This window comes from Suncus etruscus, chromosome 3, assembly GCF_024139225.1.
Source record: "Suncus etruscus isolate mSunEtr1 chromosome 3, mSunEtr1.pri.cur, whole genome shotgun sequence".
NCBI lineage: Eukaryota > Metazoa > Chordata > Mammalia > Eulipotyphla > Soricidae > Suncus > Suncus etruscus.
This window is the reverse complement of record NC_064850.1, coordinates 139844462-139866562: the sequence shown is the minus strand read 5'-3', so window position 1 is coordinate 139866562 and position 22101 is coordinate 139844462. Positions and strand designations below refer to the sequence as shown.

The 22101-nt window shown below is 41.4% G+C and overlaps 1 protein-coding gene across 1 annotated transcript in view; it reads left to right on the top strand.

Moving 5' to 3' along the window:
* NOL8 (nucleolar protein 8) overlaps nucleotides 1-22101 on the top strand; it is a 32688-nt gene that overhangs the window by 6000 nt on the left and 4587 nt on the right. Inside the window, exons 4-15 of the mRNA XM_049770191.1 lie at nucleotides 2006-2084; nucleotides 4521-4656; nucleotides 5225-5293; nucleotides 7581-9419; nucleotides 11403-11516; nucleotides 11930-12046; nucleotides 12336-12426; nucleotides 13478-13616; nucleotides 16180-16257; nucleotides 17929-18200; nucleotides 20422-20551; nucleotides 21750-21820. Coding sequence (XP_049626148.1) covers nucleotides 2006-2084; nucleotides 4521-4656; nucleotides 5225-5293; nucleotides 7581-9419; nucleotides 11403-11516; nucleotides 11930-12046; nucleotides 12336-12426; nucleotides 13478-13616; nucleotides 16180-16257; nucleotides 17929-18200; nucleotides 20422-20551; nucleotides 21750-21820 — 3135 coding nt within the window. The remainder of the gene's footprint in view (nucleotides 1-2005; nucleotides 2085-4520; nucleotides 4657-5224; nucleotides 5294-7580; nucleotides 9420-11402; nucleotides 11517-11929; nucleotides 12047-12335; nucleotides 12427-13477; nucleotides 13617-16179; nucleotides 16258-17928; nucleotides 18201-20421; nucleotides 20552-21749; nucleotides 21821-22101) is intronic.

Below are 22101 nucleotides of genomic sequence, written 5' to 3'. Positions count from 1 at the left end.
GTGTGGTCCCCAAACATCCCAAAATATATATGATTTTCCTTCTTGATACTTAAAATTAGCTGCCATGGCAGAGCAAATGCATGTGTGATACCCTAGATTTGATCCTTTTTATCTCTCCAGCCCTACCATGCAGATATTTTGTTTGTTTTTGTTTGGGGGCCACACCCAGCACTTCGGTTACTCCTGGCTCTGTGCTCAGAAATCATTCCTGGGGCCAAAGTGATAGCACAGCAGTAGGGCGTTTACCTTGCATGGGGCCGACCCAGGACAGACCCAGGTTTGATCCCTGGCATCCCATATGGTCCCCCGAGCCTGCCAGGAGCAATTTCTGAGTGCAGAGCCAGAAGTAACCCCTGAGCACCGCCAGGTGTGGCTCAAAAACTAAAAAATTAAATTAAATTAAATTAAAAAAAAACAAACAGAAATCATTCCTGGCAGGTTCAGGGGATCATATGGAATTCCAGGGGTCCAATCTGGATTGGCCTCATGCAAGACCCCACCCTCTGCTATCACTTCAGGCCCCAAGCAGATAATTCTTGCCTTTAAAGGGCTAGGGCTTCATAATATACCTAAGTTCATATCCTTGTAATTATGAAATCTCTACTTAATAAAGTAGAGGTATTGTTGCCTTTGGCAATGTGCCTCTGTTTACAAACAGAGAAGAAATAATCTGTATGACTATTGATGCAATCATGGATTTTTGTTATTTTGATATAGTAGCCAATAGAAAGGGAATATGCAGATCATGAAGGGCTGTGGGTTTTTGGTAGTTTGAGTTGTAGAAACACTGATCTATTTTGTGTTCAGTAAAGAAATAGATATGACAAGTAAGGTGTGATTATGAACACCAGTTCTGGACTGGGATGGGCTCTGTGATAGCGTGTATGCCTTGTTTGTCACATGTGTGAAGCCCTGGGGTCAGTCCTCAGCACCAAAAAAAACACATCAGCTCTTCTGTATAATCTGAGATAAGTTATTTAGACTTCTAAACCCCAACTCACTTACTGCTCATTTATTTGGTGTATCACAATAAGGCAAGATATTACTTGCCTGAAAATATTGTAAAAAGTAAATAAGATCATGTCTAACTATAGAACATAAGTTCTGGTAGAAACTTATGCTTGTTGGCAGTTAATATTAAGAATGTTAGGGGCCGGGTGGTGGCGCTAAAGGTAAGGTGCCTGCCTTGCCTGCGCTAGCCTTGGACGGACCGAGGTTCGATCCCCCGGTGTCCCATATGGTCCCCCAAGCCAGGAGCAACTTCTGAGCACATAGCCAGGAGTAACCCCTGAGCATTACCGGGTGTGGCCCAAAAACCAAAAAAAAAAAAAAAAAAAAGAATGTTAGGAAATACTCTGAAAAATCAACCAGGGCCTAGCTATTTTGTTTGGTTTGGTGTGGTTGGTTTTGTGGTTTTTATTTTGTGGAAGGAGGATTGTTTATGTATTTTTTTGTTTGTTTGTTTGTTTGGAGGGCACACCAAGCTGTGCTTAGGGCTTACTCCTAATCTGACTCCTGAAGACTGTGTCTAGGTCAGCCATGTGCAAGGCAAGCACCCTCCCTGCTGTGCTATGTCTCCAACCCCTAGTTTAAACACTTGTCACTGCAAGTTACAGGATGATAATTAATATGAGGTAGTAATAAACATAGTTAAAATGTACAGTTTGCAGTTAATCTATTGCAACGCTAGTGTGGGACATAGCAGTGAAAATAATTATCAGCACTTATCATAGGTTCCTGATTTGTGCTTAGAGACAAAAGGCAGATTTCACAGTCTACACATTCATCTTACTCATGTCATCCAGGGACAGGTATCTAGGGCTGTAAGGACTTCCTTGGTAAGTCTAGATACAGTCTGGAAGCTAGGCTTTCTCTCTGTCTCATTCTCTTTATTCCATTTCCTCTGTCTCTTGGCGCTCAATAGGTTTATCTTGGTAATATGTAACTTGTTTTAATTAAAATTGATTTTTTGTTTTTTCATGGTTAATAGATCTTTGCTTTACAGGTATGTCTGTCTTAAATAAAACCAAATGGAAAGGTGGAACACTGCAAATTCAACTGGCAAAAGAAAGTTTTTTGCACAGGTAAGAGTCTACAGGGGTTTAAAACCTGCATATAAAATTAAAAATAAGAATTGGGAGTAAGGTGGCACACTTCCAAGCAAATACTCAGGGGGCCCTAGGATCATGAAGGTGATACTTGGCTCACAGATGGTTCAGTACACCATGGCAGTCTCAGGGATTTTCCAGGACTCTCCCAGCAATATTTGGTATTTCTTGGTATTGTGCCAGGGATTGAATGTAGGTCTTTGTACAGGAATAGAAGAATGGCTTGCCTTGACTCTGAGAATTCCCCCTGGTTCTGTATATATTCACTTAAGTAATTTGAGACTATCTAGTAATACATTATTGTAGTCTTAACAGATTCTGCCATTACAAGTAGAGCTAAAACCTTCTTAAATGATTGGGCCTGAGTGATAGTACAGTGGGTATGCAATTTGCCTTGAATGTGGCCAACCTGGGTTTGATCCCCAGAATCATATATGGTCTTCCAAGCCTGCCAGAAGTAATTTCTGAATGAATAATCAGGAGCAACCTCTGAGTGCTACCAGGTGTGGCTCTCGAACAAAATAAAATGTAAAAACCCTCTTAACTGGGATTCTTCTTGAATATAGCCCACTAAAAGTCCATGTCCTTGTATATATGTAGTTTAAGTCAGTATTTTTCTTACATCTATGGACTAGCATTTGACCTGCATACTAGTCCAGCTGTACTTGTCAAGATGGTAGACCAAGGTTTTTGGCCTTGTGAACCTTGAATCAATACCTATCTGAGGACCAGTGGTTGGAAATCACTAGTTTAAGCTATATAAATAACAATGTTTTTTAACGTAACCTTTTTTTGGCAGTAATAGATTTTACCTTTTATTTGTCATAAGTAATCAGTGCTACTACAAAAATCGATTTTGCATCACCATGTAGAAAAGCTCTCTGAATGCCTATGTTTGTCACAGCACTATTTATGTTAGCCAGAATCTGAAAGCAACCCAAGTGCCAGACAATAGTGGCTAAAAAAACTGTGATACATCTATACAATGGCATACTATGCAGCTGTTAAGAAAAATGAAGTCATGAAATTTGCTAATACATAGGCAGATATGGAAGTTATTATTATGAATAAAATGAGTCAGTGGGAGCGGGATAGACATAGAATAATCTCACTAATTTGTGGGGTATAAGAACAATAAAAGCTAGTATGGTAATATCCAGAGACAGCAAAGATGAGATCAGGAGGACGAGTCCATGGTAGGAAGCTTGCCACAGAGTGTGGTAAATGCAGTTAGGGTAGTAAATGATCAGTCCGCTGTGAGATTGATAGATGGAACTGATAGCTCTGGTCAAGAGCTGAATGCTGAAAGGGAATAAAGTGATATGGATGGTACCCCCTTCATTAGCAGTAGTACAAACCACAGTGTCATAAAATAAAAGCAAGGGGCCCGGAGAGATAGCACAGCGGCGTTTGCCTTGCAAGCAGCCGATCCAGAACCTAAGGTGGTTGGTTCGAATCCTGGTGTCCCATATGGTCCCCCGTGCCTGCCAGGAGCTATTTCTGAGCAGACAGCCAGGAGTAATCCCTGAGCACTGCCGGGTGTGGCCCAAAAACCAAAAAAATAAAAAAAAAAAAATAAAAGCAAGAGAAAGAAGTAAAATGCCTGTCCTAGAGGCAGGCAGGGGTGGGGGCAAGGAAATGTGCACTAGTGAAGAGTGGTATACATTCTATGACTGAAACTCAACCATGAACAATTTTGTAACCACAGTGCTTAAATAAAGTAATTGTATAAAAAAAAAAAAACGGTTAAAATGATTTTGCTGCAGTATAGTGAGTCATCCCCCACTGGCGCTACTTAGGTCATCCTATTCAGGTACCTGCTCCTTGTGGCCAATATAAGGGTTACTCTCAGGCATATATCAGAAAAGAGAGTTGCTTTGTCATAGGCTGAATATGTTGAAAACTTTAATAGTTGCTACCACATTGCTTTATTGCTTTGACTATTAGTACTAGTGTCACTAAAGAAAGAAAGAAGGACTCTGAAAGATAGCAGGGAGGTAGGGCATTTGCCTTGCATGCAGAAGGACAGCGATTTGAATCCCCACATCCCATATGGTCCCCCGATCCTGCCAGGAGTAACCCCTGAGCACTGCTGGGTGTGGCGCAAAAAACAAAGAAAAAAAGAGAGCGAGAAAGAAAATAGAGAATCCCAATAGGAAAGACAGAAGAATCATTATGTGCATGATTTAAGAACATGACAGGCCAGAGCTTGAGCGATAGCACAGTGGGTAGGGCATTTTCCTTGCATGCAGCTGACCTAGATTCCATCTCCCACATGCCATATGGTTCCCTAAGCACTGCTGAGTGCAGAGCATGCCATAACCCATGAGCACTGCTGGGTGTGACAAACAAGCCAAAAATTTCTGGGCAGCTTAACGGTTTTCTTTTCTAAATACATTTTCTCTGCTACAGATTGGCCCAAGAGAGAGAAGAAGCAAAAGCCAAAAAAGAAAAATCAGCAGTAGTCAGCAGTGACTTGCTAGAAAAGAGAGCAGCTATAAATATCCAAATGAAAGCAGTCCCAGGAACAGAAGTACCAGGTCACAAAGTGAGTTGCCTTTGCCAGCCTTTGCCAGGTCCTCAGGACCACATCATTTGAGCACCATGACCAAAGTCATTGCTTTTCCCCTGCTTTGAAGCAGTTGATCTAAGTACTGCTTTATGGTCTTTAGGGTTCGTTTACAGATATGGGACAGACACTTTTGTCCTTCATTTTATCAAAGGAGATGTCAAATCCCAGGTGGAAACGTGTTTCCTAAAGAGCCCAGGAATTGAGAAGAATATCTTGGGTCAGATTTCCCATTGTTAACAGCTGGTGGGGTTTCTTTTGGACTTTTGGTGGGGGGGGATTCACCTTACAGGGTGATCTTCAGGGGTTACTCCTGGCTCTGCTCTCAGAAATCACTTCTGGTGCACTTGGGAGACATTTTGGAATCCTGGGAATCAAACCCTGGTCAGTTGTACACAAAACAAATGTTGTACCTATCTATTGTACCTTCTCTCTGGCCCCTCATTTTTATTTTAAATTTTACGATGCAATTAATCTTTGACATTCATGATATTCATTTGTGTGTTTGTATGTATGTATACATATGTATATATGTTTTTTCTTTTAGGATTGGGTTGTGAGTAAATTTGGAAGAGTCTTACCTATCCTTCACCTAAAGAATCAACAAAAACGTAAAATATCCTTTGCTTTTGGCCTTTCAGTGTAATTGTTTATCACTGTGAATGATACTTGTAAAAGTCTTCTTTGCCCTTTTAGAATATAGAATCACTTCACTTCCTGAGAAGTAAGTAGTTTTTTTGCTGTTGTTGCTTTTGGTTTACACCCAAGGAATCTTAGGTATTACTCCTGGCTCTGCACTATGAGTGTCTTTCTGGTGATGCTTGGGGGACCATATGAGATTTCAGGGATCAAACCCGGGGTGGCCGTGTGCAAGGCAAACATCCTACCCTACTTTACTTTATCCTACTTTACTTACTTTTTACTGTACTTTGTCGAGCTCCAGAAGTAGATATTATCTCATTTGATATGAATCCAGGGGGTGAGAAAACAGGGATTGTCATTAGCAAGCTGGTACTGGCACATACCACCAGTGGTTCATGTTTTAATGTAGTTTAATAAAAATAAATTGCAGTGCCAAAATCAATGTGTTTGTAGAAGGCCCTGTAGGAATTAGGAATCGAGGGAATTTCACATTCATGAAAAGTGAAAGGAAGAAGTACAGAAAAAAAGTGAATAGGTTAAAAAATATAGACGGGAAACCGAAGAGATGGCACAGTGGTAGAACATAAGCCTTCCACACAACCGATCCAGGACTGACTGTGGTTCCAATTCCGGCATTCTATATGGTCCCCTGAGTGTTGCCGGGTGTGACCTCAAAATAAAAAATAAATTAAAAAAAAAAAAAATCTAGACTGGCAGGAAAATGGTGTTGTTCATATAAAATCCAGGAGAATGGAATTTTGATGCTTCTTACACTAAGGAAATATAGTTGGATTGAATTTTGTCATAGATGTCTGGACACGATGCATTTGGTGTGTGCTTTCACTCTAATCCTATGTCTCAGTGAGGGATTCACAAGTAATCTGGATATTCAGGTGTGAGTTATAATACAGCTGTTTTGAAGGAACAAGAAGCAGTGATCATTTTCCAAAAATAATAGGGAGGCCCACTCCCGTGGGACCAGGAGAGTATGATGGTTTGGCTTAATATAAGTTTGTATGACCCAGGTCCTTAGAGAGCACTGAAACAGCTGTTTTTTTTTTTTTTATTATTGTTGTGTTGTTTTGGGGCCACACCCAACACAACTCTAGTTACTCCTGCCTCTGCACAGAAATCACTCCTGGCAGGCTTGGGAGACCATATGGGATACTGGGGATTGAACCTTGTTCAGCAGCATACAAGGCAAACTCCCTCTCTGCTATGCTCTTGCCCCCATCAGCTTCTGTTTTTATGCTCTTTGCTAATAGACAAAATACCTGTAATCTTGTCTGTGTGCCCTCCGCCTTCTGGCTTCCCACCAATTGCAGCCACAGATGGAAAAGATTAGGAGTGAGGTGATAGACAGTTGACACCTTCTTACACAGCTCATATCATTGGTTTGTCTCTAGTTATTGCTGCATGAGCAAAGGAACTTTTTAGGGTCACTAAAAGCAACTTACCTATAGATAAGTTTTATACTGTCAGGAAGTGTGTCTGTTGACCTCATGGCCTCTTGACTTTATCTTTCTGAATTTTCAGCAATAAAACAGGGCTAGTAAGGATTTCATAGTTTTCTTAGATCTACAAAATGTTCTGCAGTGAGTGAATAGAATGTAAAGTAGTTAATACTGAGCTAGGAGAGTTTGTGCTAAGATGAGCCATTTAAGAAAGCAAGAATGGGTAGAATTTGAAACTGGAGCACCTGTCCAGTATCTTTGGTCTTCCCTCAGTAGTCTGCTGTACATTATATATTCATTGGGTAAAGATCTCAGAGTGACAGGAAACAGTTTTGGATCCTCTATCCCTTAAAGTTAATTTTAATTTGTTTGCATTAACATCCACAAATAGCCTAGATCCTCGATGGCGAACCTATGGCACACGTGCCAGCGGTGGCACGCGAAGGCCTTGCAGCTGGCACGCGGAAAGGTCTGCAATTAAGATATGTGGCGCGGCGGGAAGCGAGTGTGCCAGTGTCTGCTATGCAGCTCACCTGGCAGTAGGGCCTGACTGGCCATTGGGAGGACTGGGCATTCTGCAGCAGTCTGGGCACTCGGGCTCAAAAAGGTTAGCCATCACTGGCCTAGATGATTTTTGTCAAAGACTTATAGTCACCTAGTGAAATCTTGTTTGATAGGACACCGCAGGACAAAGAGGTAAAAGAAAGAGGACTTGCTTAAGATTAAATATTGCTCCTTTTTCTTCAGTATATTAATATACTTTCCTAAAATCTAATGCCATTGAATGTGGACCTTAATTTGAATCACATCATCAAATATGATCCATCAAAATACTGCCACAATTTAAAGAAGATAGGGGAAGATTTCACATGTACTGTACCAATATCCAACCTCACTTGGAAATTGGAAGGAGGAGATGATCCTATGAGTAAAAAGCGACGAGGAGAGTTTTCTGACTTTCACAGTCCTCCCAAGAAGCTAATAAAAACACGAAAGGATGAAAGTCCCACTGGTTTTCCAACTATGAGACAAAGACCCAGTTTGGCAACGAAAAGTTCACATTTTACACAGCAAGAGACCACACAGAAAATACTCTCTGGCTCTGTGAATTTTTCTAAATCACCCCATGCCCCTGATTCTAATTCTCAAAAACCAAAAAATTTACTTCTTCATTCTTGCTTGGAAACTACTGGGAACAGAAATAGCATGTTTGATAATGAAAATGATTCTGAAGATGAATTAAGACTGTTGATTGCAAGAGAGGAAAACTTAGCAAGAGCTATGAAGTTTTCTGCAAATGAATCTGAAAATGATTCCTTTGAAGTTGTAAGGCATGATTTCAAGTCAGATATTCATAACCGTGATTCTTTCACAGGTGTAGGCCTCAGACATGATGATAGTGATGACGGTAAGGTAAGTGATTGTGGCTATGATTCAGGTGATACAGATGAAATCATTGCAATGAAAAAAAATGCTGGCAAGGTTCAAAGTGATAAAGAATTTTCACAAAGGGAAAATTTTTGTAAGAAAAATTATTCAAAAGAGTGTGGGCTTTCTGATCACCATAATAAAGTTCAAAAAAGAAGCAACAACATAGAGTGGGCCGTCAATCAAGAAACTAAGCTTCCTGGTTGTAAATCTCCATCCAACTACAGTAGCAGTGATGATGCTGATTCTAAATCTGAGTCAGAAGAATCTGCAGATGAGGAATATGATGCCATGATGAGAAACTGTCCTCAGTTGACTCTCACTTTGGCTGATTTGGAAAAATTGGCTGACAGGAACTCAGAACCTCCAGTAGAAGATACTCAGGGCAATGTCCAGGAAACTACCACTATACATAAGGACTCCAAAAGTCCACGGCCTCCCAGTAGTGTCCGTGGCAGAAGTCAACAGTGTATTCATCCTGAGGAAATTGTGGCTTCTCTTTTAGAGGAAGAGAATACCTGTGCAGTTCCAAAACCAAAGGAAAACAAATTAAAGCCCAAATTCAAGGCTTTCAGGGGAATAGGCTGTCTCTATGAAGAGCAGTCAGTGAATAAATCCTTAAAAGAGAATGTTGCCACTAACAGTATTAATAAAGATCAGAATTCCTTGAAACTTAAAGATTCCAGTGATATATCCATGGAAAAAGTATCCTCTTATGCTAATGACTCATCAAGCAATCAAATTCCTGCCCAACATACAAAGAAGGCAAATGATCGAGACCATATTCAGCCTCTAAAGAGACAGTCCACTTCTCAGAGCCAGGATCTTAAGGTGGAGTCCCCTAGCATTTCAGGAAAGGGAACAAAAAGTTCTGCTTCTAGTCCATTACCACTGACCAATAAGAAATCTTTAAGTTCTGATGCAAAGACTCTTAGGCCAGATTTTGATAAAGGCCAGAGGTCCACAAAAGTAGGCAACTGTGCAGGAAAGATGCATTCTTTAAACAACTGCACAGCACCTGAGAAGTCACTTGTGTTCTCCAAGAGAGATACTCAGGAATGCAAGACTGATTCCTTTCTTTCTGCTAATAGCTCACTAAGTGTTAATACCAAGCATAAGCAAGCTGAAGATAACCAGAAGCGCTTGGCAGCCTTGGAGGCAAGGCAGAAAGCAAAAGAAGAACAGAAGAAGCTGGTTCATGATGCCCTGACAAATTTGGTGAGTAGAATTTTACTGTAAGAATAAATTAACTCGGGGCCGGAGAGATAGCATGGAGATAAGGCGTTTGCCTTTCATGCAGAAGGTCATCGGTTCAAATCCCGGCGTCCCATATGGTCCCCCGTGCCTGCCGGGAGCAATTTCTGAGCATGGAGCCAGGAGTGGCCCCTGAGCACTGCCGGGTGTGACCCAAAAACCACAAAAAAAAAAAAAAAAAAGAATAAATTAACTCTTCAAATTCCACCTTGTCTTTGATGATAAGGTGCCTTTACTGTTAGAGCTCAACATCATGGTAGCCCTTAGTTTTGTTTTGTGTCATTGATTTAGAAGCTTTTATCACCATCTATTGTTAGGTATTATAAAATGTCAGGATTTACCCTCATTTATATTGTCAAATTTAACTATTAAGACACCATTTTTCATTCTTGCAACCATTATTAACCTACAAAGTTCTCTGTAGTTAGCTCTCTCAATCAGTGCTAATTTGATGAAAGGATTATTGTTCCTGCCATGGGCTCATTTGATGTTTTGGGGGGCAGGGTCACTTTTAAAGGAACTATGAGCAGATCCCAATCAAGTAGACTTAAAAGGGCCAGAAGGGGGATGAAAAGTCTTCTAGAAAAGATGGACTAGCATTGTGACTAGAATTTAGAATAGAAATTTAGAATTTGGGGCCCGGAGAGATAGCACAGCGGTGTTTGCCTTGCAAGCAGCCGGACCAGGACCAAAGGTGGTTGGTTCAAATCCCAGTGTCCCATATGGTCCCCCGTGCCTGCCAGGAGCTATTTCTGAGCAGACAGCCAGGAGTAACCCCTGAGCAACGCTGGGTGTGACCCAAAAACCAAAAAAAAAAAAAAAAAAAAAAGAAATTTAGAATTTGTGATGAGGAAGGAGGCTAGAGTTACTGAAGGTTAGAGTTACTAGTGAGAAAAAAAGTGGCTCTGAAGAGATGGAAACCTTAAGGGAACAGGATCAGTTATTAGCTATTAAAGTAGAAATCGAGTAGGTGGCACAGAGCAGAAGAGCAGGTAGGGTGTTTGCCTGTCATTTGGCTAACCCAGGTTCAATCCCTGGCAACCTACATGGTCCTCTAAGCACTATCAGGAGTAAATTCTGAGCACAGAGCCAGAAGTAAGTCCTGGACACAGCTGGGTGTAGCTTAAAATTAAAAATAAGAAGAAAGGAGGAGAAGAATGTACAAGTAAAAACAACAAAAACTGCAACTTGCAGACCAGTTGTCCCAGAGTACATTTTGAAACTGCTGTCAAGCTCAAAGTGGGTTCTACATGAGAATGGAGAGGAGGGGTCGGAGCTATAGCTCAGTGGTAGGGCATTTGACTTACATTCGCCTGACTTAGGACAGATCTGAGTTTGATCCCCAGCATCACATATGGTCCCTCAAAGCCAGGGGCAATTTCTGAACACATAACCAGGAGTAACCCCTGAATGTCACTGGGTATGGCCCAAAATACAAAACAAACAACAAAAAAGAATGGGGGGGAGGGGGGCGGGACTAAGACTATAGATAAAACCTAAAATTTTTTTTTTGTTTTTTGTTTTTGGGCCACACCCGGCGCTGCTTAGGGGTTACTCCTGGCTTTCTGCTCAGAAATAGCTCCTGGCAGGCACAGGGGACCATATGGGACACCGGGATTCGAACCAACCACCTTTGGTCCTGGAGCGGCTGCTTGCAAGGCAAACGCCACTGTGCTATCTCTCCGGGCCCAAAAACCTAAAATTTTTATCTTTGACCCTATACAGGAATTGTGATGAATACAGCATTTTTACATGGGGCAAGCCTTTAGGAGGTTATAAATCACTGATAGCAAGAGTAGATCAAAAGCAAATTCAGTTCATAAATCATTGATACGAGATGGCACAAATTTCTGTTTTGGGAAATAGTCTTTCACTAGCTAAGGAAAAGGATGGGATTTGACTTGCAGGAGAAAGCTGCTGATATGATTCTTTTGGTTATTGCTTTAGGATGGTCATTCAGAGGCCAAGCCAAGCCACATCATCTTTGATTCTGACTGTGAAAGTGAGACAGAGGCCCCAGACCCCCACCAGCAGACCCATATGGACGAGGAGCCAGTGAAAGTGAGTGCAGGGTTGGAGGGGTGGGGTCTTCTTTTATTTGTGCAAGGTAAATTTGTACCAAGACAGTCACATAGTTTCCGAGTTTGGCATGAAATCCTTTGAAGCCATTCTGAGACCCTAGAATGACTCTCAGATCACTACACGGGCCTTGGAGATTTATCACACAAGCTTTTTTTTTTTTTTTATCCACAGTCTCTGCAAAGGAGCATTAGTATTAGGAAAATCCAGTGGATAGTTTTCTCACATGGAAATCCTTTGTCCACATCCAAGGTGCAAGGGAGATAATGCCAATACAGGAGTTGTATTGGGATTTTCTGTGCTGAAATGTGAATGGGACTATTACATACTCTAGAAAATGTTGATTGTCTCAAGCACTAATAGGCATCTCTGTTTCTTCTCTTCACCTCTCACAGGTGGCAATTGGTAAAGCTTCAGGAAAGCTGTTTGAGAGCAGCGATGATGAGTCTGGCTCGGATGATGAGGAGAGGTTCCGAATTAAACCTCAGTTTGAGGGCAGAGCCGGACAGAAGGTCAGTGATGACTAAAAATTAAGGGACCCGTTCTTTCTTAGTATCTTTGGGAATAGTCCATGACAGTAAATGCAGGCAGACCTTAACCTCCACTCTAACACTGAGGCATTTATTTTGAGACTAATTTCTTCATACCCTCCTTCGACTAGTTCTTGAGGTGAGGTCATGCCAGCATTGATGTAGTAATGCCAACATCGATCTCAGCATGTGAGAGGTACAAGCCAAAACTCTTCGGTGGAGACAGTTTCCTGGGAATAGGACTCCTATTGTGTATCTGTTTTGTCTCTAGCTCATGAATTTGCAGTCTCACTTTGGCACTGATGAGCGATTTCGCCTAGACTCCCGATTTCTTGAAAGTGAAAGTGAAGAGGAACAGGAAGGTAAATGCCTTGTGGGTTACACAACTTTGATATTAGAGCTAGAGCTTCCTAAGGAGTCGCTGACTATCACCCCATGTGTAATAATAGAGGAACTTTTTCTGTTCCTGAGGACTTGAACTCATAGAGCTTGTCATTCACTGGCCTTGAATTTGCACACATTTTTTGAGACACTTTTTGTTTATGGGGGGGGGGGGCACAGTGCTCAGGAATTACACCTGGCTCTATGTCAGAAATTACTCATGGTGGTGCTCATGATCAAACCCAGTTACACACATGCAAGGCAGCTGCCCTACCCACTGTACTATCAGGCCCCATATTTCTTTTTTTTTGTTTGTTTGTTTTTTGGGTCACACCCAGCAGCACTCAGGGCTTACTCCTGGCTCTATGCTCAGAAATTTCTCCTGGCAGGCTCGGGGGACCATATGGGATGCAGGGATTCAAACCACTGTCCTTCTGCATGCAAGCAAATGCCTTACCTTCATGCTATCTCTCTGACCCCAAGCCCCATATTTCTTTGTTTGTTTGTTTGGGGGCCACACCTTGCAGTGCTCAGGCATTACTTTTGGCTCTTCTTTCTCCTGGCAGGCTTGGGGGACCACATGGGATGCTAGGAATCAAACCCAGGTCTGTCCTGGGTCAGCCGCTTCTAAGTCAACATACAAGTCAAACACTCTACTGCCGCCACTTCCTCCCACCCCCCCCCCCCCCATATTTCTTGAGACACTTTAAATTACTAAAGCTGCCAGAAAGGGTAGAAATATAAAACACCCACCCAAGCACCTTCCCCTATCCCATCTCTGGCAAAAGAGAAGGCAGGATCCTACCTGCAGAATCTGTTCTGGCCACCTCCAGGCTGTGGAAGACTTGGTCACACTTCTCTTTATGGAGGGAAATGTCCAGCATCCTCCAGGCAGGCTTGTGGGAGCAGGTTCTGATAACATAGCAGGTCACACTCTATATGGCTATATTTATTATTATGGAAGCATTTGGTGACTAGATTTCTCAAGTTATATTTGCCAAGAGATTTACTGATTCTCCTTTTCCCTATCAGAAGTAGATGAAAGGAAATCCGCTGAGGAAGAAGAGCTTACTGCAGAAAAAATGAAAACCCTGAATGTTGTGCAGAGTGTCTTGCGCATCAACCCAAACAATTCTACGAGCAGAGGCTCAGTGACTGCTAAGAAATTTAAGTACGGTTTCTGTTCCATCCCATCCTTTTTTACATAAATGCCTTCTTGCCTCTTGATCTCAGTTCAAAATAAGAGCTTTGTTTATTGAATTTCGGTGCACACCAACAATATTTTGTGATTATATTCTATTATGTAGTGACAGATTTTATTGAATCATTGTAAACTACAGAATTACAAACCTTACAATAGTATATAATAATATATAGTACTTAGGCTTTCCACCTAGGGATCACTCCTGGTGGGCTCAGGAGGCTACCCACTTTTGTTTCATTTTTTTTTTTTTTTTTGAGATTTGTGATCACAACAGTCTGTGATTGACCAGACCAGGGGTCTCAAACTTGTGGCCCATGGCCGGCCTTCAAATATTGCAGTATTCGCGATTATTCGCTTAACGATTCATCGCAATAAAAATCACATTAGTAAGAAAAAAATCGCATTAAACATTCGCATACCCCGAGCAGTTCCGTTCAGGGTATGCAAATGTTTAATGTGATTTTTTTGCAATTTTTTTTCTTACTAATACGATTTTTTGTTTTGTTTTTTTTTTTTTTGTTTTTGGGCCACACCCGGCGTTGCTCAGGGGTTACTCCTGGCTGTCTGCTCAGAAATAGCTCCTGGGGGCCCGGAGAGATAGCACAGCTGCATTTGCCTTGCAAGCAGCTGATCCAGGACCAAAGGTGGTTGGTTCGAATCCCGGTGTCCCATATGGTCCCCTGTGCCTGCCAGAAGCTATTTCTGAGCAGACAGCCAGGAGTCACCCCTGAGCAATGCCAGGTGTGGCCCCCCCCCCCAAAAAAAAAAAGAAATAGCTCCTGGCAGGCACAGGGGACCATATGGGACACCGGGATTTGAACCAACCACCTTTGGTCCTGGATCGGCTGCTTGCAAGGCAAACGCCGCTGTGCTATCTCTCGGGGCCCTAATGCGATTTTTTATTGTGAATATTCGGTAAGCAAAATCCCTTATGCGGCCCTGCCTCACCCCAACTTTGCCTCCTGCGGCCCCCAGGTAAATTGAGTTTGAGACGCCTGGACCAGACTGTTGATTAGTAGTTTCCCATGCACATAATTGGAACACCACACACACATCACCACACCACATCACACATCATTGTACTCACCTCTCACACATCATTGTACTCACCTCTCTCCATTTCAAATGCCCCTTTCCCAAAACACACAAACACACTTGCTCAGTTGTGTGGGTCAGTTCTTCCCGTTATGTTGCCTTTGACCCTTTGTTGCTGCTTTGCTTTGTATCTTTAGGTCACACATAAGAGAGATCATTCTGTAATCTTCCCTTTTCCTTCTCACTTCAGTTAACATGATAATATTTCAGTTCCATTCATGTTTTCCCAAATGGCATGATTTTGTTAATAAGAGCCATTTTATTTTATTCATTATTTGTTTTTGGTTTGGGAGCCAAACCTGTTGGTGCTTAGGGCTTACTTTTGAGTTCAAGGATCACTCCTGGCAATGTTTGTGGGATCATAAAAGGTGCTGGGGATCAAATCTGGGTCAGCTGTGTGTAAAGTAAATTCCCAAATTGATAGACTATTGCTCTGGCCCCAATAAGAGTCATTTTAAACTGCTGGCGGAGGGGGTAGTTGCCAATGTATATCAAATCCTTACAAAAATAAGGTATTTGACCCAATGGTTCTATCAACAAACTGATCTTACATTAATCCCATATTTATGTACTTAGAGGTCTTAGCATTGTTTTCATGAATGAAACAAAAGTTCAATGGTTTAAATAGTAGTTGAAAAACTACAAAAGTTAGATAAATGGTTCATAGTGGAAAAGTTTAAACATAGAGTCTGGGGCCCGGAGAGATAGCACAGCGGTGTTTGCCTTGCAAGCAGCCAATCCAGGACCAAAGGTGGTTGGTTCAAATCCCCGTGTCCCATATGGTCCCCTGTGCCTGCCAGGAGCTATTTCTGAGCAGACAGCCAGGAGTAACCCCTGAGCATCGCCGGGTGTGGCCCAAAAACCAAAAAAAAACAAACAAACAACAAAAAAAAAACCATAGAGTCTGGTATATTGAATCCCTGTACATTCACACAGAGCTTTCATAATCACCCGATGCTCTACCTTTAACCACTCTTCCACTTTTTCTACTGAGATTTTATGCAGTAGGAAATTTATATTGCTTTCTGTATAGATTTCAGTATAATTAAACTAGTTTTTCAGATACAAACAAAAAGAACAAAGAGCAACTCAAAACTAGATAATTTAAAATTTTCTTTCTAGGGGCTGGAGTGGTGGCACAAGTGGTAGGACGTTTGCCTTGCATGCGCTAACCCAGGGTGGTCCACAGTTAGATCCCCCAGCGTCCTATATGGTCCCCCAGGCAGGAGCAATTTCTGAGTGCATAGCTAGGAGTTAGCCCTAAGCACCATGTGTGTGGCCCAAAAACCAAAAAAATTTTTTTCTTTCTAATCTTGATTCTCCTTGAGTACTATATTTTGCTCAATAATTAGAATCACTCTGCTATTGAATTACAACTTGCTACTAATCAGGCATTGATGACTTATTTCTTTCTTAACTCTACATTTTTACTTAGGGACGTCATACATTATGATCCAACGAGACATGACCATGCCACTTATGAACGAAAGACAGATGATAAACCAAAAGAAAGGTAAGTCAAGTTTCTTTTAGGAACAGAATCATATAGATTAGTCATTGAATAGAGAGCCAGAAGTAAGTCCTGAGCATAGCTGACTGATGCCCTAAAACCTAAAGGGGGAAAAAAATTCTTTTTTTTTTTTTTGGTTTTTGGGCCACACCCGTTTGACGCTCAGGGGTTACTCCTGGCTATGAGCTCAGAAATCACCCCTGGCTTGGGGAGACCATATGGGACGCCGGGGGATCGAACCGCGGTCCGTCCTACGCTAGCGCTTGTAAGGCAGACACCTTACCTCTAGCGCCACCTTCCCGGCCCCGAAAAAAAATTCTTTATAGTTTTATCTGAGACTAGAGTAATAGCACAGTGGTAGGGCATTTGCCTTGCATGCTGCTGATCCAGGATGGACCTGGGTTTGATTCCAGACATCCTGTATGGTCCTCGAGCCTGCCAGGAGTGATTTCTGAGCACACGACCAGGAGTAGCTCCTGGGAGCTGCGGATATGGCCCCTTTTGGTTAATTTGGGGGGTGGATGTGGATGTGTGTGTATGTACATATGTATAGTTTTAGGTGTTTTTATTTCTTTTTTATTTTTTTTTTTGTTTTAGTATCTAGGCCACACCAGACTGTTCTCAGGCTTTTCCTAGCAATGCTCAGGGAATAGAATGCTTTATGTTTGTACTGTCTTGTGGGTACCCCTGCCTGCAGGGACACCAATTAAGATGTGGTTATTCTTTCTCGGAGGAAGATCATGCAAACACAAAGACACAAAGCCAAACACAGAGACAGACAAGAGTGGGAAAAGTATTCTAGCCAAATCCGAATCCAATTCCGTTTATTGAAACTCAAGGCCCGGCTTATATACTTCTTGTGGGCAAGTTCCGCTCATAAATATATCAATAGGCGATATAGATATATTGAACAGGACAAATAACAGGACCCATTGGCAGGTGAGATGGAATGTGCAGATAATGGGATCTGTCTCCATCAGGCCCAGATGCACTGATAATGGAACCTATTTCAGCAGGTGGAATGTACAGATAAGGGAACCTTATAGATTAGATTTAATTTCCCAGGACCAAAGTCTTCTTTGTTTCTGAAGAAGCCTTAGATCTTAAATGTTTACATTTGATTCTCAAGGCTGGCTGCTTTTATCATAGCTCTGTGTTTGTTGCCCTTTAAGCCTTAAATCTTAAATGTTTACATTCAGTTCTCAACTTTTATCATAGTTCTGTGTTTGTCATAAGGCCCTGCTGTTTAGCTAAGTTTTCTGCCTGTTCTAAGAGCTCCCATCACTGTCTCTTCAACTTCCCACGATGACTTTCCTTACTAATAGTTAAAATTTTCCCAGACTTGCTTTAGGGGGTGTTTTTTTTTTATTGAATCACTGTGATTTACAGTATTAGAAAGTTATTCATGATTGAGTTTCAGGACTACAATGCTCCAATACCAGTCCCTTTGCCAGTGTTCACTTTCTTCCACCAATGTCCCAACTTTGCTTCCCAATCCCCCAGATTGGTTCTATGGAAAACACATTTTTCTTTCTCTTTTTTTCCTTCTCTTCTATCCCCCCCTTTGATGCTGTAGTAGTTTACAGTACTGTTACTAAGAAGGTATCTTGCATGTAACTTTACCTCCTTTCGAGCCTGACTTTGTGATGCCCATATTTTTACTTACCAATTTAGTAAAGCAAAACGAAAGAAGAAAAGGGAAGAAGCTGAAAAACTACCTGAAGTATCTAAAGAAATGTATTATAATATTGCTACGGATCTAAAAGAAATATTCCAAACTGCAAAAGATACCAGTGAGAATGAAGACGACTTACCCTGGAAGGAAGGCTCTGATGGAGAGACAGCGGAGGCAGGCCAGGACCCTGCAGTGTGGACAAGCAAGACAGAGCAGCCAAGTGGGTTTACATTCTCCTTCTTTGATTCAGATACTACTGATCTAAAAGAAGGTATGAAACTTTTCTTCATTTTTCTTTCATATCCAGCAGTTTGAGTTAAGCATCATGATTTAATGCTGAAGCTAGGACTCTTTTTCCCATCTAGATTAATGATATAAGGCTCAGTAATGTAGTGTACTTGGAGATATATTAATAACAGTAACAAAATTAACTTTGCACATAAGGGAACAAACTTATAATCAATTGATGTCAAAGCAAATCGAGAATAATGCATGCCTTTTTCTGTTGAGTAAAAATAAGCACAAAAAACTGTAGAAGTATAGCATTATGTTTTTAGTTTTGTTCTATTTTGTTCTTTTGGGCCACACCCAGTGACGCTCGTGAGTTACTCCTGGCTATGCACTCAGAAATTGCTCCTGGCTTGGGGACCATATGGGACACAAGGGGATTGAACCGTGGTCCATCCTAGGTCAGTCACATGCAAGGCAAACTCCCTACAGCTGCACCATCACTCTGGCCCCTAGCATTATGACTTAAATACAGTTGTTGAAGCCCTGACTTACACTTATGCCATTGCTGTGTATGGTAGGGGAAAGAAGGAAAAAAAAATTCACTTGTGTTCTATAAAAATATACCCTGTTACCAGTATACCCATGATTCCTAACTTTCTCTATCAGAACATAGAAAAAGGGCTGGAGATATAGCATAGTGGTAGGGTGTTTGCCTTGCACGAGGCCAATCCAGGACAGACCGCCCTGTTCGATTTCTGGCATCCCATTTGGTCTCTGAGCCTGCCAAGAACAATTTCTGAGAGCCAAGCCAGGAGTAACCCCTGAGCACTGTCAGGTCTGACCAAAAAAAACCAACAACAAAAAAAAAACTAATAAAAAGAAGAACATGGAAAAAAATATAAGCACTTGTATGGATAATTTATCCTGTTTCAGGTGGTTTACATTTGAAGACCAGCCTGTGTCAAAAATGAAAAGCACCTGTTGAGGAGAGATTATTTCTAGTGTTTGAGCGAATGCTTACAGATAGGTTGTTGTTTTTCATTCAAAAACTAAGCAGACTAGACTTGGTGCAGCTAATTATTAAGGGGATTCTCCATCAAACATTAGCTGTCAGGGTCTGGAGAGATAGCATGGAGGTAAGGCATTTGCCTTTCATGCAAAAGATCGGTGGTTTGAATCCCGGCATCCCATATGTTCTCCCGAGCCTGCCAGGAGCAATTTCTGAGCCAGGAGTAACCCCTGAGCGCTGCCAAGTATGACCTAAAAAAAAAAAAACAAATGAACAAACAAACAAAAAACATTAGCAGTCAGACCATTATCCTTGTGTTTAGTAGATGAGAGGTAAATGTCAGCTCTGTGGTATTCCAGCAGATAATACCACAAACTAGTAATTTTTGCAGTACTGCTAAGACATAGTGCATCACATGGTACGCTCCTCTGTTCTCTGAGTAATAAAGTCAGACTTAAATTCTTGAGTAGAATTGACATGGTATGCATATTGAATATGACTTTATATTGGAGGATAAAAAAGAAGACATTAGTCTTGAAGCAAATCCTGACACCTGAGCAATCTGGGAGATGTGTTTGAATTTTTGGTGGGAAAGGGGACATAGATGCTTAGGAGGTGACTTTCTACATCCAGTAGTAGTAGCTTTTTCAGCAGTTCTAGAAGGGACATTGAAAATGTAAAGGCAGGCTTCATTTCTTTCCTTTTTTGTTTTGTTTTGTTATTTTGGTTTGGGAACATACCCTGCAGTGCTCAGAGGTTATTCCTTGTTCTGCATTCAGGAATCACTCCTGTTGGTGCTTGGGGAATAATATGGAATGTCAGGGATTGAGCCTGGATCAGCCACATGCAAGGCAAATACCCTACTTCCTGTGCTATGGCTCCAGCCCCAAGACACGCTTCTTCTCTCACATATTAGACAGGAGGAGGAGAACCTTTTTTCTCTGCATCATGCATTATTTTAGGCTTCTCATGCAAGCACAAGAGCATGCTTATTTTGTTTATAGTTTCGAACACTGTTTTCCTTTCTAAACCTTTTGCTTATATTACAGTATTCCTTATGCTGTAGATATTGCTCTAGTAATGCCAAAAGAAAATCCAAAAAGATTCTATTTTACCTTCTTGTAATGAGCAGTCAATATATTGAAAATTTAGAGATGTCTTCTTGAGGGAGTTAATCTAGTGAGTGCATTCAGTAGTAGAAGGCTATTCAGTTTTATAGTATCCCATGATCTTTCCTTGTCATGCTATGTAGAGGCATACAGAATTGAAACAGTGAAACCTGCGAAAATGGCCTGGCAGGCAGCCTCTGGGTTTCAAGACAGCAGCAGTTCAGAAGAGGAGGATGTGATGGAGGATGCTGATGACAAGAAGCCCAGCCCTGTGTGAGTTATTTGTATCTATGCAGATATGATCATTCGGAAAATCAGTCTTAGACATGCTTAGAGTGTTTGGTAAACCTTTTTTAAATACCAAATGATTACAAGGTTATTCATAATAGGGTTGTTTTTTTTTCCACAGATAAAGTTGCTCATAATTGAGTTACAATCATACAATGTATAACAACTTTCACCAGTGCACATTTCCTGCCACCAATTTCAACAGTTTTTCTCTCACCCTCCCTGATGCCCCCTTCCCTTACACCCACCCTCTCCCGCCTTCCTCTTGGGAAGACATTCTCTCTCTCCCTTTCCCTCTCCCTCTCTCAATGCTCTCTCGACATCGTGGTTTGTACAGCTGCAAATAAAGGGGTACCATGAATATCCTTTCCATATTAGACCTTCTCTACTCTCTAACTGCACTCTCCGCTCTTCGTGGCAAGCAACCTACTATGAAATGATCCTCCTTGTTTTCATTTCTATTGTCTCTGGATATCATTCCCACACTGTCTTTTAATTTTCCTTATATGCCATTGATGAGTGAGATTATTCTATGTTTATCCCTCTTCCTCTGACTCATTTCAAGCCTTTTCTTTTTTTGGGGGGGGGGTGTATTTCCTTTTCATTGGGTAGAAGTGCCCTGTGTCTGGCACAGATGTCTGGGAAAGTGGCCCTGGTCCTGGTCTGGGAAAGGGGTCCTGCTGACTGGGAAACCCTGGAGAGGATAGAATTAAGATTCAAAGTGCTTGTTATCATAAATTCAGTAGTAGACAGTGAATCAAGCAAGGGTATTAGGACAAAAATACCAAAACATGAAACAGACATCTGTAAGGAATATTAATTTATTTTTTATTTTTGGGGCCACACTCAGTGCAAAGATCTAATAGGGTGCTGGGGATCAAATCAGGCCTGGCTGCATGCAAGGAAACCACCAGAACTCTCTGTGCTATAATGTTCAATATAAGGGACTGGAGAAATACTCCAGTAGGTAGGATTTTTACTTTGCACATGGCCAACCCAGGTTAGATCTATTAAGGTCTCATGAGTACTGCAAAGAGCATTACCTGAGCATAGTGTCAGGAATAAGCCCTGAGCACTACCAGGTATGGACTCTCACCCCCTAAAAAAGATTCAATTTAAGTCTTTCTTTTTAAATATCAAAACCAGTCCATCAATAGCTATCTCTCTTCTTCTCTCAATTCAGAGAAATGTCAGTACCTGAGAAAGAAACCACAAGATATTTTTTTTTCTCCAAAACTGATGAACGACTTCAGGGTAAGTCATGTTTATGATTAAATGGTGCAAATAGCCTACATCTAAAGGGTAATTTGGCAATAGTCTGACCTCTGTAGTGGCTTGTATCTCAGCCCTCTTAGATCCATCTAAAAGGTGTCATCTATAAAATTTGAGCATGGAGAGCTCCCTCATCCCCTATTCCTCACCTCCCTCCAATCTTCATTAATATCAGCAAATCACTTTCATTCAGAAGCTAGATATATAGAATATTTACATGAAAACTGAAGGTACTGCAAACGTAACCACTTTTTTTTTAATAT